General features: G+C 37.5%; 1 protein-coding gene and 1 long non-coding RNA gene across 3 annotated transcripts; one reads left to right on the forward strand and one right to left on the reverse strand.

Moving 5' to 3' along the window:
- Window positions 1-300: 300 nt before the first annotated feature.
- On the forward strand, window positions 301-13,115 carry LOC120069163 (pentatricopeptide repeat-containing protein At4g32450, mitochondrial-like). 2 transcript variants are annotated; one of them, XM_039020838.1, is made up of 3 exons: window positions 301-511; window positions 952-3,324; window positions 8,992-13,115. In XM_039020838.1, the coding sequence occupies exon 2, from the start codon at window positions 1,070-1,072 to the stop codon at window positions 3,305-3,307; it is 2,238 nt and encodes a 745-aa protein (XP_038876766.1). In that variant the 5' UTR covers window positions 301-511; window positions 952-1,069; the 3' UTR covers window positions 3,308-3,324; window positions 8,992-13,115. The 2 variants fall into 2 exon arrangements, with proteins under 2 accessions (XP_038876766.1, XP_038876765.1); XM_039020837.1 differs by lacking the exon at window positions 8,992-13,115 and adding an exon at window positions 8,579-8,901.
- On the reverse strand, window positions 3,465-8,572 carry LOC120069164. Its single transcript, XR_005479458.1, has 2 exons — window positions 5,669-8,572; window positions 3,465-5,571 (listed from the first exon to the last, which is right to left on the reverse strand). It is a non-coding gene; the product is annotated as an uncharacterized LOC120069164 (long non-coding RNA).
- Window positions 13,116-14,405: the final 1,290 nt, after the last annotated feature.

A 14,405-nucleotide genomic window follows, 5' to 3' on the forward strand; every position in this document is an offset into this window, starting at 1 on the left:
TTCCTTATCTAGTCTGAATTTTTAAATTAGATTATGCATTTAAATATTGTGTAATTCTATTGATGGGAGAAATGATATATCTATCTACATTTTAAAATAATTATTGTGTATTTTAATTTAAGCATTTTTGTGATAGAGCTTAGGTTCAAACATTTTTTAAAGTTACCTTTTAAAATGAAATAATCAAATGCAAATAATCCATTGAGGAAATGGGCCTCAACAAAGATTAAATATTGGAGGCCCATCCAAAAGTAATTGTTTTAGCCCATACCCAAACACCAACAAACTTACTTTTACATTCTTATTTCTTCTGCAATTCACGTGACCACTCTATCCTGCGTAAGCCCTGCACTTCCCGCCGGCGACCGCCGCCCTCAGACGATACGCCTTCTCTCCAGCTTCACGGCTACTGAACCCTCTCCCTTTCCATCTCTTTACTGCCCCACCACTTCCTTTTCTCTCACCATATCAACAATCGTCGGTGCCTTCCCCGATCGCGTCCACGTTTCCGGTATCGAACTTTCCGTTTTCTTTTCTTATGATTTCATTCAGGATCTCCAATTGAATACATAAGTTTTTTTATCCGAACAAAGTATTCTTCAAAGATTACTAACTCCCTTGGGAGTGAATTAGCAAACTAACAACCTATAAAGTGAAAACTTATGTCCCCAATTCTTACAAATGTCATTGTAAGGCTAACTTGTATTATTTCTGGTCTTTTTGGGTTCAAAGGTTTGAGATATTGCCCTTAATTTTGTAATTCTCAGTTCGTGAAGTGCTATTCTTCTTTGGATGTTGATATTTGTAATCAATTTGTTTACTTTCTTTTTTTTTTTGTGTTTTGTTTCTCTTTTCCTTCTGTTAGTTGAAAATTACAATTATGTTACTGTTCCTGTTCTAATGTTTATGTAATGCTTTATTGATTTTCCCCCCTTCATTTTTAACATTCAGGTTGTCTTTGGCCTGCTTATGTTGGTATAACGTTCGATCAAGCTATATTCTCTTTGGATTTTCTCCTCCATAGTTTCTCATACATTATCCTTATTTCTCTTTAACAATAGAACAATTAATGTGTAAGAAAAGAGCTGCAATTATTGCTAGACGCTCCTTAGTAGCACTGTGCACTGCAGGATCTTCATGTAGCTCCTCAGCCTCAAACAAAGTCCTCAATCTAGTAAGAAATTTAAGTGTTGCTTCTGAAAGAGAGGAATGTCAGAACGATAATGGATATCATGCAGATACTTCTTTGCAGAGTTACCAAACCCATGGTGGATTTAGCAGTGATAACCAAAACTCTGGCTACTATCAGCATTATTCCCAAAGTGCTAGTTTGCAATCGAGGCCTTATGAAGACAATATAGATTCGTTTGATGCAGAAAACTCCATGCAGGGTCAGCACAAGCTATCCACTAGCTCGGTTTATGGGCAACGACCTGGGAGTAGTTTTGCAAATACTTCTCCTATGCATGAAACTGCTAGTAGATCTTATGGACAAAACTATGGTGGAATGCCTCCTAATTCTTATGGCTTTAACCAGAACCATGATGAGGCTTATAGAGAAACCTATCAAAATACTCATCATGCCAACCCAGTGTCTCTGAATGGTAATTTTGTTGAAAATGGCTATAATGGAGTGGTGGCTCAAGATCATAATAGTTACAATGGAAATAATCGAAGAAATTTTGTACATATAAGTAATAATGAGCTTTGTGGAGTTGATAGATCTATGTCTCAGAATATTCAACTTGAGCGTAGAGAAATTTTTTCTGCATACAATGGATATAACAATGAAGAACTGCAGCAGAACAATTATGGGGTTTCCGGACAGAATTCATGGGGCACATGGACAGAATCCAAACAATATGTACATGGCACTGGCCTAAATTACCACAATCCTATATCAGGACTAAACAATCATATTCCCCTCTCAAGACATTATGAGCAAAACTCTATTTCTCAGCAACATCCACAGGGACAATATCAACAAGGTGCCAGTGTAGAACAATATAAGCCAAACCCAGATACTAATCAGAGTAACATGATTGGTACTCAGGTAGTAAACAATGCTAATGGTGAGGGGGAAATTGGAATGGCTAAGGATCGCCCACATGGTGCTACCCTTGAGGAGCTTGATGAATTTTGCAGGGAAGGCAAGTTGAAGGAGGCTGTGCAAATATTGGAAGTGTTAGAGAAACAGCACATTCCCATCAATCTATCTCGGTATTTAGATTTGATGAATGCATGTGGGGAAGCAAGGTCCCTAGAAGAAGCCAAAGTTGTTTGTAATTACGTTATAAAATCTCAAACCCCTCTAAAAGTTAGCACCTATAACAAAATTTTGGAGATGTACTCTAAATGTGGTTCCATGGATGACGCCTATACAATATTCAATAAAATGCCTAGTCGCAACCTAACATCATGGGATACTATGATTACATGGCTTGCCAAGAATGGCCTAGGGGAAGATGCTATTGATCTTTTTTACGAGTTCAAAAAAGCTGGGTTGAGACCTGATGGAAAAATGTTCATTGGAGTTTTCTCCGCATGTAGTGTCTTGGGAGATGTTGATGAGGGGATGTTACACTTTGAATCAATGACTAAGAATTATGGCATTACTCCTTCCATGCATCATTATGTTAGTATAGTAGACATGCTGGGAAGTATAGGATATGTAGATGAAGCTTTGGAGTTCATTGAAAAGATGCCATTGGAGCCTGGGGTAGACATTTGGGAAACGATGATGAATATCTCTAGAGCTCATGGGTTGATGGACCTTGGAGATCGTTGTTGTGAGCTTGTTGAGCATCTTGATTCTTCTCGCTTAAATGAGCAGTCAAAAGCTGGCCTTCTACCGATAAAAGCTTCTGACCTTGAAAAAGAGAGAGAGAAGAAAAAATTAGCTAATCGGAATCTTTTAGAAGTGAGGAGCCGAGTACATGAATATCGAGCTGGAGATACTTCTCATCCTGAGAATGACAGGATCTATACCTTGCTTAGGGGTTTGAGGGAACAAATGAAGGAGGCTGGTTACATACCAGAGACTCGATTTGTACTCCATGATATAGATCAGGAAGGCAAATATGATGCTCTACTTGGTCATAGTGAGAGACTTGCTGTTGCATATGGCCTAATTAGTAGTTCAGCCCGCTCGCCCATAAGAGTAATTAAGAACCTTCGTGTTTGTGGTGATTGCCATAGTGCACTTAAGATAATTTCAAAAATTGTGGGTCGAGAACTAATCATCCGTGATGCTAAGAGATTTCACCATTTTAAAGATGGATTATGCTCCTGCCGTGATTACTGGTGAAGAAAATGAAACTTGAGGTATGTCTATTTTTTTTGGAAAAACGGTAGAAACCACCCCTGAATTATGGGGTTGGTTACAATCACATCCATGAACTTTCAATTTGATCAATTAAACCCTTATGGTTTTTAAATGGTTGCAATCAACCTGTTTTATTAAATTATTTTTTTTTTTTGTTGAATTTTTTCTTGTTTCCTTCTCCTTCTTCATCATCCTCTCTCCTCCCTCTTCATCAAAAGCCAAAGATTTCATTCGGTAACCATTAATTCATTATAGCCTCTACAAAACGTTGGGATTGATTTGAACCCACCATGATTTCCTATCTATTCTCTCTCTCTAAATCCTCAAGGCTGTGCTGTTGGCTTGGTGGGTTTTGAGGGTTCGCCATAGCTTTTTAGCTAAATGGTTTGAAGCATTGCTTTGTCTCAGACTGCCTTGTGACACGACATCTTTTGCCGTGAACGGCCATGTGTTAGATTGAATCCCTCTGAAATCCACCGTGCCTGAACCTCTGCAACTTCCTCTTTAAATCTTCCTTCTTCCATTAACTGTACTATCTAGAAATGTCAAACTGTTACTATTGGTATTAGTAGTACCTGCATTGTGGTGGAGGAAAAAACTAACATCAAAATTCAAGTGGGTTTGCAAACCATTGAAGGAGATGACACCACAAATAACCAAAAGTTAATTTGATAAAAGGGGCTGATTTCTACCATTAAGCAACCACGAGGATATAATTGATCAAATTGAAGGTTAGGGGTGTGATTGTAACTAACCATATAGTTTAGGGGTGGTTTTTGCAATTTTCCCTTTTTTTCTCTTCATTTGCTTTCTTTGAATATTTAAGCTTTTGTCTGGTTTGGACATGGTTCATAAATTGCTTTAATTTATATACCTCATTCCGTCAAAAATTGAATTCCAAATGACATTCCTGTTGAATTATATGTTGTATGTTGTAATGTAATGAAAATTGTCCCTTATATTCCTGGCCTTCATTTTTGTTGTATTTAAATTCATGGACTTTGTTCTCATTTCATTGTTGCATTTAAGACCTCACTTGAACAAGATCTGCTCTATAGATTGTACAACTGTATCCTTGAGTTCTAAAAGTTTTATTGTTGGATTTGTAGCTTATTCAAAGTTTGGCTAGACATTGAATAATTTCTTGTTTATAGGAGTCCAAAATTTTCTTTTAGAAGTTAGCAAATCCATGTTTAAACTTTGGCTAGACATTGAATAACCTCTTGCTCGTTGAGCTCAAAATTTCTGAATATAGTACAGAACAGACGAGAAAAAATCCTTGATCTCCTAGTCAAAACCTACGTGTCTACTTGATCGTAAGTGTCATTTTCAGTTCAATGTTCAAACTGAAAGCTGGTTGCCATCCACTCATTTTCAAATTACTGAGATGATTAGTGGTCCCCAAGGGGGCAGCCCCGCTGGCAAGGGCTTGCTCTATAGGTCATCCCAGCTTAGAGGTTCCAAGTTTGCACCAAGTCACATCTTCAGGTGAGCTTAATACCAAGAAAATCGTTGATGTTTCTCTAGTCCAGTGGGACTGCATGGGAATCCCTTGGGTATAGGCGAGCAATGCTTCAACTCCCTCGTGAAGGTATTGATCGGCAATGATGTGTTGTCTAAAGTGGCATTTCAAAAGTTTTTAAAAAAATCCAGTTTAGTGACATTTTGATTTAGGTATTTTGTATAGGATCCAGGATTTTGAAAAAGTACAAACTTTCTATGGTAAGGTAATAAATTGTCGATATTCCTTCATGGTGGATTTGTCCTTCTAAAGGCTTCATCGAGGTGAAACATGACCGCTGCTTCTATTCTTTCTGTTTGGTGAAGTTCTCAGCCATACTGATAAGGATATGTTTAATGGCAGTTTTAAAGGCTTTTTTATTGGCAAAGATTGGATTTCTTTTTTACAGAAGAAAAGGAAACAATTTTTTTCATCAATTAAATGAAAAATCACAGAGAAGTATCAAACAAATTACACACATGAAGTACCAACAGAACTATATAAAAATCTTACAGCACTGACCATAGCAAGCCATGCTAACACTTGATTGTGCAGAAAACTTAACAAAGACTAGGCCAGCACATTATGATGTCAACAATTGAAAATTTCAAACTCTTAAACCCCCAACAGCAGCTTTCTTTTGAGCTCCCACATAAGTCAAAACAAACTGCCGAGAGCAAAAACTTGGCACACAATTTAGTCCTCCCATAACAAACGGTTCAGACATTGCAACTTCAGCAGCTACCTTTGGAACCAACAACACAACAAATAGACAACACCAAACTTGAAGAACTCTCCAGGAATGTCTGAACCACAAAAACTCTAAATGAAAGAGAGAATACCTTGAAACAAGCTGTTCCTTTGCCTCCAGAAACTGCGAAACAATTTTGTTGTACAAAACCAAAACTTTATTGGATTGGAGCAGCATTTCAATCCACAATTTTGTACAAAACCATACGGTCCATACATGCATAAACTTCAGCCCACAAAAAGCGGCAACATTTCAGAATTTGTAAGACTTGATAACTAAGGGCATCGTTCGAAGTAATTTTAAAAAGGTTAAAAATCACTTTTTTCATATTCAAAATCACTCCCTTCAAAATTATTTGAATGTTCGGTTTTACACTTTTAAACACAGTTTACATACCATCAAATTAAGTTTGAATAATTAAAGGCATGTTTCGGAGGAAACATGAAAAGAAGTTATTGTAACCTTTTCAAAATCACTTCAAATCATGCCCTAAACCAAAGATATTTTTACAGGAGAATTTTTTTTCAGCTCATTGAATAATTCCACAATTTTTGTTTTTGAAAATATACAAATTGTCACTGTCATCCTTTTTTTTCTTTCCCTCGTTCTCTCTTTTCAGTAAGAAACCGAGACTCCAAACTTCTAGTGAGAAAAATGATTAAAAAAATGAGGACATACCAAAAAAAAAAAAACGAGTCCACACATCAACTACAACAAAAGTATCAAACCAATTTTCTCTCTTTTACTAAAGCCGTTCTCCTCCCTCTTTTCTCTCTCTTCTTTATTGCTCCCTTTTTTCCCACTTTTTTCTCTTCTACTTATTTATACGTCTTTCTTTTATCTATGCTTCTTCATTTCTTTTTCGTTCTTTTCCCTTCTTTCTACTTTTGTTTCCCTCTCTTCTTCCTACCCGTTTTTTGTATCTTGACTGAACTCTTTTGGGGCTTTGTTGAGTTTGGAATAGAAGCTGCTTTACCATTGGATGAGTTGCTTTTTTGTTGGCCTTCCTGCACAAGGGCAAAGTCTTGTGCACCCAGATTCTTTGCTATCATTTGGGGTATTTGGCATGAGTGTAATAACAGAATCTTTACACAGGTTAAGAGGTCGTGTGGCAAGGTTTGGGAGTCAGCTAGGTTTAATGCCTCTCTTTGTGTCTGTCACAAGAACTTTTTGTACTTGTGATTTAGGCTTATTCTTGGCTGGAATGGAGCCAGTTTCTTTAGTTTGTTCTTGTGCACCCTCTTTTCAAGGGGCTATTTTTTTTCCCTTGTATCCTTGTAATTCTTTCATTTTCTTCTCAATAAAAATTTGGTTTCTCCTAGACCCTCATGAGGGAAGAAAGAACCCCTCCTACATGTGAAATAACACGTGAAGAAAAAAAAAGTACAAATGCATCAAACAATTCACATAATGAATTATAAATATTCATCTTCCAAAAAATTTCATCTTACCATATCTCGCTCCCTATCTTTTGCACCTAATACTCTTTCATCGTGGAACCCTTTTATCTGTCCTTTATTTTCCTTCTCCTCTTCTGCTTCCCCCTTCTCCTTTTCATTCTTCCTTATTTTTCTGCCTTATTTTATGTCTTTTACTTTCCACCTTTTTTTTTCATTGTTCTTTCTTTGGTTAATCACAGTGGACTTCCGAGTGCTCCTCCAGTTTATCTAGTTCTCTTTCCAAGGAAGAAGTTCTAGTAATAAAGAGATTATAACTACAATCTTTGCTACGTTACCTATTCCTGTTGATGGGAAATTGGCCTTCAGAAACAGAATTCTTCCCCTTCTCTTTCATTAACTCCTGCAAAAACGACCCCACAAAGATGAAGAGAGAAGTATCCTTCTTATTTACTCTGAACTCGAAATTGCATTATAGGGTCCATATTTTACATTTTCAATTTGAGAGCTTTTTGCTTTCTTTCCTTTTCTGTTTTCTTACCCAACGAAAACAAGGATGAAGATTTAAGTGGAACCTAAGAACTTAAAAGGTCTTCTCAATGTAAAGATTTAGAGGAAGTAGAGTAAATATTGAGGAAAAAACTTGTAGAGTAAATATTGAGGAAAGAAGTCGTGATCTCAATTTTTATCCAATTGGCCTCAGCCATTGGAACAATCATTCAACAATAAAGATGCCTTGGTGAAAATTCACCTGATCGATTCGCACAGAGTAAACTTGAGTAACTTCACACTTGAGCTGAGGTAGGGGTGTAAATAGGTTGTGTTGGGTTGCGTTGTGGGGATTTTTTGGACCAACTTGAAAATTTGGGTTGGTCGGATTGGCAACCCAAAAGACTCGAACAGGGTTTCTAACCCAACTCAACTCAACCCTCAAAATATAGGTTGGGTTGAGTTTCGGTTTATTATTTTTTTTTCCTTATTAATTTAAAGTATTTAAATTTATCTACAATAAATGTCTAATAACCAAAATCTCGTAAACTTAAATGTTAAATACTAAATATCCACGATATCTATTACAAACTTTAAACAAAGACATACATTCCTAAAAGAATAACATTAAAAATTCACAAATTCCTCAATTCTAAAAGAAATATATTTTTTTTTTTTACTAATATATATATATTTTGGGTTGGGTTGGGTTGGGTTGGGTTAACTCGAAAAAAAATTTATTCAAACCCGAGACCCAACCTAATCCAAAACAGAAAACTAATCCAACCCAACCCTTACAACTTAGGTTGGATAGTCTAGGTTGTTTGGTTTGTCGGGTTATTTGAATACCCTTAAGATGAGGTGATACAAAAGTAGAAAGAGGATGAAGCTTGAGTGGTTAATAAGCTTGATAGAAAAGATTTTTTTTTTTTTTTTTTTGAGTTGTTAATAAGCTTTCTAATCTTCAAATTGATCATACTTTGACAAAAGTGGCCTCTAAGCTTTCTAATCATCTCATTGATCTTGTTTGGAATACATGCATTCTTGTTCACAACCTGTTTTAGTAGGCACTTTCCATGTCTCTTGACTTTTCTCACCGTCCTCTGGTATTGTAGAATCACCATTCCCAGGCAAACTCACCAAAGTCTTTCACACTTGGAGGAGATGAATGTTTGAGAATATGTGGAACAAACCACTGATGGCTTGTGCTTAGATCTGATCAAAGCTAATTTAATCTTCATGAATTCAGCTATTATTTCTCGACATCTCTTTGTTTGACAATATCTCCAATTTTGGTGTAGAAGCTAGCAAGAGAAATAGGGATATACAAAATTGAACCAAACCAGTAGTCCTAACTCAATTAAGAACTGAAAGATCTGTATTTTCTTTTGCCAACGATTTGTTGGTTCAATTCTATTTAGTTCTGTTTTTATTTATTTATTTGGATTGATTCTATCAAATTTTTATTGAGTCAAAACAAATGTGTACACGTATGTTAGACTGTTAATGAGCAAAACATATCACACAGGTCATCATTACCATTTCTCCAAGCAGTTCGATACAACTTCGGAAGAAAAATCTTTTGGTGGGAAAGTTTGTGCACTCTTACTTGGTTGAACAATGAAAAAGGGGCTACGAAAACGAAGAGAAACGACATAATTGCATTTTTGTTCATTATTGTAAGTAATTATATCTATCATTTTATCATATGTTATGATATTTTATTTAAATTATCTCAATTTTAGCTCCAAAATTTAAAATTTTAGAGGGAACTGGGACCCAAGGATATAAGATAATCAGTATTTTTTGAAAAAAAAAACATGAGGCTCAGGATGTTACAATCTTCCCTTTTAACTGTCATTCTTGAAAGTTCTAATTTTGAAAAAACTTTAGCGACTTCATTTTTATAACGTCCTCACGTTGTTAAGTTGCTTCTTTAGATTGATGAATCTGCTAGAAAAAACTTTAACTAGGGTTATTTTTTTTTTTATTGTGTCTTACCTTTCTTGCAAGAATTTGCTTAGGTTTTTCCTCATAACTCAAGTTTTCATTCAAATGCAAAGGCTCAAAGTCTATCACATGAGATAGATCTGTCATATGCTTTTTCAACATAAAAACACGGAAAATGTTGGGAATTGTCGAGAGCAACAATAGCAAAGTCAAACGATAAGTTAATGGACCAACTCTCTCTAGAATTTCAAACGACCAAATAAATCATGGGCATAGTTTTTCCTTCTTTTCAAACTTCAAAACACCTTTCATGGATGTTACTTTCCAGAACACTTTATTACATGCAACAAACCCCAAGTCTCTTTGCCTAGTATCAACTTAATTTTTCTATCCACGTAGTGGATTTTTGCTCTAATCTTCTAGATAGCTACATTTATAGCCTACAATAACTTAAGGCCCAACATTTCTGTTTTATTTCATCCTAATAGAAGACTTGCATGGCTTTCCATAAAGACTCTCAATTGGCATCATGTCAATTATGGTCTGATAACTATTATCATAAGTAAACTTCATAAAAGACAAGAATCCAACATCTTGCAAAATCTAATGTGCACGCACGTAATATGTTCCCTAAGTTTTGATTCGACCATTCTGTTTAACCAATGATCTATGGGTGAAATGATGTACTAAAATTTAACTGAGTACCTAATACTTTTTGGAGACTTTGCCAAGTTAAATGTGAAATAAGATCTCTATTTGACACAAATGAAACTGGTACCCTATGAAGTGTGAAACCTCTTTCATATAAAACTACAAAGCTTGAAAAGTTGAAAAATCAATGGTACTTTAAAACGTTCACTTTGAAAACTGTCATGTGATTATGAAGTCTTGTTTTCTAAAACATGTGTTTGAGCTACTTGTATAGACATAGAGAAAGCTTCATATGCTCGATAGAGCATCTAGTTGTCCTAGATATGGAGGAACTCAACGTATATGGTAAAACAACTAGTCATACTATGTATAGATACACAGTAGAGTAGATCTAGTCAACTTTAATATTATAAACTTCCCTTGACCACCTTGTCATACCCCTTCTCGAGTTCACCCCAACCTAAAAGGAGACGTCAAGTCAACAAACAACACCTTACACCTACTGTCCATCCTTAAAGCAACTAATCGGATAACACCTATGTACATTACAATTACTTTTAATGTCAATTTCAAGAGTTCATACTTAAACATTCCTGCTCCTAGCTAGCCCTAATGACTTCTAGTAATGACCAGACTCCATGTTAACAACATATTTATAGGAAAATATTTGAAAAACGTGAGCTTAAAGCCCAACGAGTGGCATAATTTATAGGAAAATAAGTTTGCTTGAAAATTCTTTTTTTTTTTTTTAAACAAATTCCACAATCAAGCATTACAACACACGACATATGACCTTCTCAGTCTGCTGATCGGCTCTTCCTAGCATGATCATGTGTTTTCCAAGTAATCTTGTTTATTCCCAAAATGCAAGTTGAGAAAATAATTTACAAGTTCGAGAAAACAATTCCAGTACCCACTTAGCCAGCCGAATGTGCACATGTCGACAATATCCCGTTAGTCATGCTTTGAGACACGCTAACAATTTTCCAAGGTATCCTATTTTCCCATCAATTCATGTTATCAAGGTAAAACAATCATTCTAACAAAACAATAGAACCCAATCAACAATGGAATTAATGCATCAAAAGCCAGAAAAACACATTTCCTGATCATGCCCATTTCCAAACCTTACATATATATGTAGAATGACATTGAACACATAATTCACAAATCATGTAAAAGTAGGAATCACTCACAGTTTTTGTTGTGAATTTTCCTATTGTTTCTCCGAACGACTCTTGATCCTATTTTCTTGAATTCTACTTAATTCAAGGAAATTCTAAATTAGCCCAATTTCTCAAATAAAGTAACCTTAAATTGAATATTTTGACTAACCCACCTCAACTTAATCAAAAATAGGATTAACTTTTAGAAATACACCTTTTTAGGTGAATTGTATAGGCTGGTAGGTGGTGTGAGCAGTCAATGTGCAGGATGGGCGCAAGGCTGTGCGTAGGTGGGCGGTACTCCTTGCACAGGCACGGCATGACACAAGCATGGAGTGGGTGAGCGCGTGCGCAAGGGCTAGGCAGTGTAGCACGTGTAGGCATGCACTCAATCGTGCACTGTGCGGGTGTCCATGTCGTCTTGCGATGGGCGTGTGCGTTGTGTGCTGTGCGCCAGGTGATGACGTGGGCGATGAACGCCTATCTATGCGACCAGTTGATCTTTCTGCCTTTTAACGCAATTTTCCCACTCCTCACTTCACCAAATCAAATGGCAACCTAGGATCACCTAATACACTCCTCTTTCAAAACCTTCACACCAATTTAACTTGATTTGCACGAATGAATTGTTTGAACTAACGTCCCCTAGCTGCTCTATTTATATTGGTCCCAAAATCACCAATGTTTGACACTTCATTCTTGCATGTCCAGTTGTCCTCAGCATGTATGTGCCAACGCATCTCCCTTGACACCTCATTGCATGTTGGCTAAAGTGTCTTCAATTTTCATAGGCCAACGCATAGCCTCCTTTCTGAGGTGTCCTTCCCAACCTTGAATGTCTTACCACGTGCCCATCTCATCCTACAAGCTTCACTTAGTTTAGCCACATGTCCCAATTTGCTGTCAACCCAAACCTGTTCCCCAAGCTTACCTACTCAATGCATCCATCCTCCTTTGGCAGCATACCTTACCCAACGCCTACCTCACTTGGCCGTATAACCCTTCCCTTGGTTGCATAGCCTCACTTGGTCGCATACCCTGCTCGGACACACAACCCTTCCCTTGGCCGCGTAACCTCACTTGGCCACATACTTCACTTGGCCGCATAGCCTTGCCTCAACGCTTCCCTTGTGACTAACGTCTAGCCTCACGGTTGGCACATAGCCCTACTCCTAGCCAACACATCTCAAAGCATGCTCAAGCCTCCTTGCCTAAGGTCACGTAGCCCTTTTTCGTGCGTGTCACCTTGTCTTCCTAACCTGTAAACCTCGAATTCTGCGTTTCCTATATTAGTATGTTTAGCCATGAGGATGTTATATTAATTATTTAATAAGTGTAAAACTTATGGTGTAGTTACAGGGAATTACGAATGAAGAGGAAAAAAAGAGAAAGAAGAAGAAATAAAAAGACTAAAGGGATTTGGTAGCTGAGTTTGGCCAGAAACACTAAATTAGTGCTAGATGAGGTGGCGGTTTGACCTTTAAACATGAGAGGCGGTAGGAAGTATAAAAGAAAGAAGAACTTCAGAAGCTCAGTTTTAGCAAATGACTTGAGCAAATTAAGTGAGATCGGTGCCATTCGAAAGTTGGGAGAATCTAGTTTTTGAGGTTGGTCTACCAGAGAAAGATCTCATAGGAAGAAGAGCAAAAAGTAAAGAATGTGCAGAAGGGGTAGATTCTCAGATTAATCAAGGCCAGGGGTGAAGATTGGAAGCTTCAGGACAAATTATAAGAAATTTAGGGCTGGGATTTTTAAGGTAAGAACGTTAACGCAATTCTAAACAAGTTTGCAGAAGGAAGTTTCTTGAAAAGAGTTCTGGATTTTGAGTTATGAATTTTTGAAATTGAAATAGGAAGTTGGTGCGTAAGGAGGTAGCTGCTTGGGAAGATCAAGCAAGCAGCTCACCATGGAGAGCAAGAGCGAGATAAGGAAGATGAGAATCTCACTCAGGATGAGAATCTCACTGGTTTTGTGTTGCATCTCACTCAAGAAGGAAATCTCGTTGAAAATTTTGGACTGAATCTCGCTGGTGAAGACACAAATCTCGCTGGAAGTGGTAAATCTCGCTCATGAGGATCTCGCTCATAATGATCATCTCGCTAGTAATGTTGATTTTGTTGATGAAAGTTTCATTCAAACAAACTATTTGAATCATTTTGATGGGAATCCTAAGGAATCTAACCATGAATTATGTCCTTTCAGGTCAAGATGAGCTAGGAGAGGCATATAACCCTGAAAACTAGACTCTCAAAGCTTTTAGGTGGCTTTGGAATCACTCCAAATGCACGAGTATTCTGGGAGATATTCTCGCCTCAAGTTGATGCTACTTCTAGACTTCACTGTCCGACAGCATTTCCTCCTCTTGGAACTTCATGACCGACGCCTAGCTATCTCCGAAACTGCTCTTAAACACTCTTCCTATTGTATTTCAAGGGGATTTCGGATTATGTACTCAAAAGAAGGCTTGTGGTGGTATTTATAAGCTTAAGGAAATTATCCTTCTCATCTTTACCAAGCCTCCAATGCAAGACACCTCTTACTCTTGAAGTGTTCGCACCATGTTTTACCACCACCTACTCCCTTGACATTCACCTACTTCCATGCCACATACCTACTTGAGTTATTCTCCTCATGCATAAGACTTCCTTTGCATGCAACTGAATTCGTCCAGCTCCTACTAACTCAAGCTACAATTTTCTCTCGACATAGCCATTTGTCCGGATGAGCTCACCAATCTTGCGTAACGCAAGCCTCAGCACCGCCCCATCGCTTAGCTCTTACACATATCGCTTAGCTCCTGCATCTATCGCTTAGCTCCAACGACCCATCGTGTAGCTTAATCGTTTAGTAAAACGATCTCGCCCTCAACGATCTTGCTCTCTACGATCTCGCGCATAGCCTATCGCTTAGCTACCACACCCATCGTTTAGCGCTAACGCCTTATCATCTAACGCATCCGCCTATCGCTTAGCGTCTATCGCCCAACGCCCATCGCTTAGTATTCCGCCTATCGTGTAGCGCTTCCACTCATCATCTAGTGTAACACGGCTATCGTCTAGCGCCCACACCCATCGCGTAACGCTATCATGTAGTCTATCACTTAGCATCCGCACATCGTTTAACGCTTAACGCTATCGTCTAGTACTATCGTTTAGCGCTATCATCCAGCTTCTAC

Source organism: Benincasa hispida, unplaced genomic scaffold (assembly GCF_009727055.1).
Source record: "Benincasa hispida cultivar B227 unplaced genomic scaffold, ASM972705v1 Contig261, whole genome shotgun sequence".
Classification (NCBI taxonomy): domain Eukaryota; kingdom Viridiplantae; phylum Streptophyta; class Magnoliopsida; order Cucurbitales; family Cucurbitaceae; genus Benincasa; species Benincasa hispida.

Coding starts and splice junctions, on each gene's coding strand:
- LOC120069163 (XM_039020838.1), top strand. CDS start 1,070: ATGTGTAAGAAAAGAGCTGCAATTATTGCTAGACGCTCCTTAGTAGCA.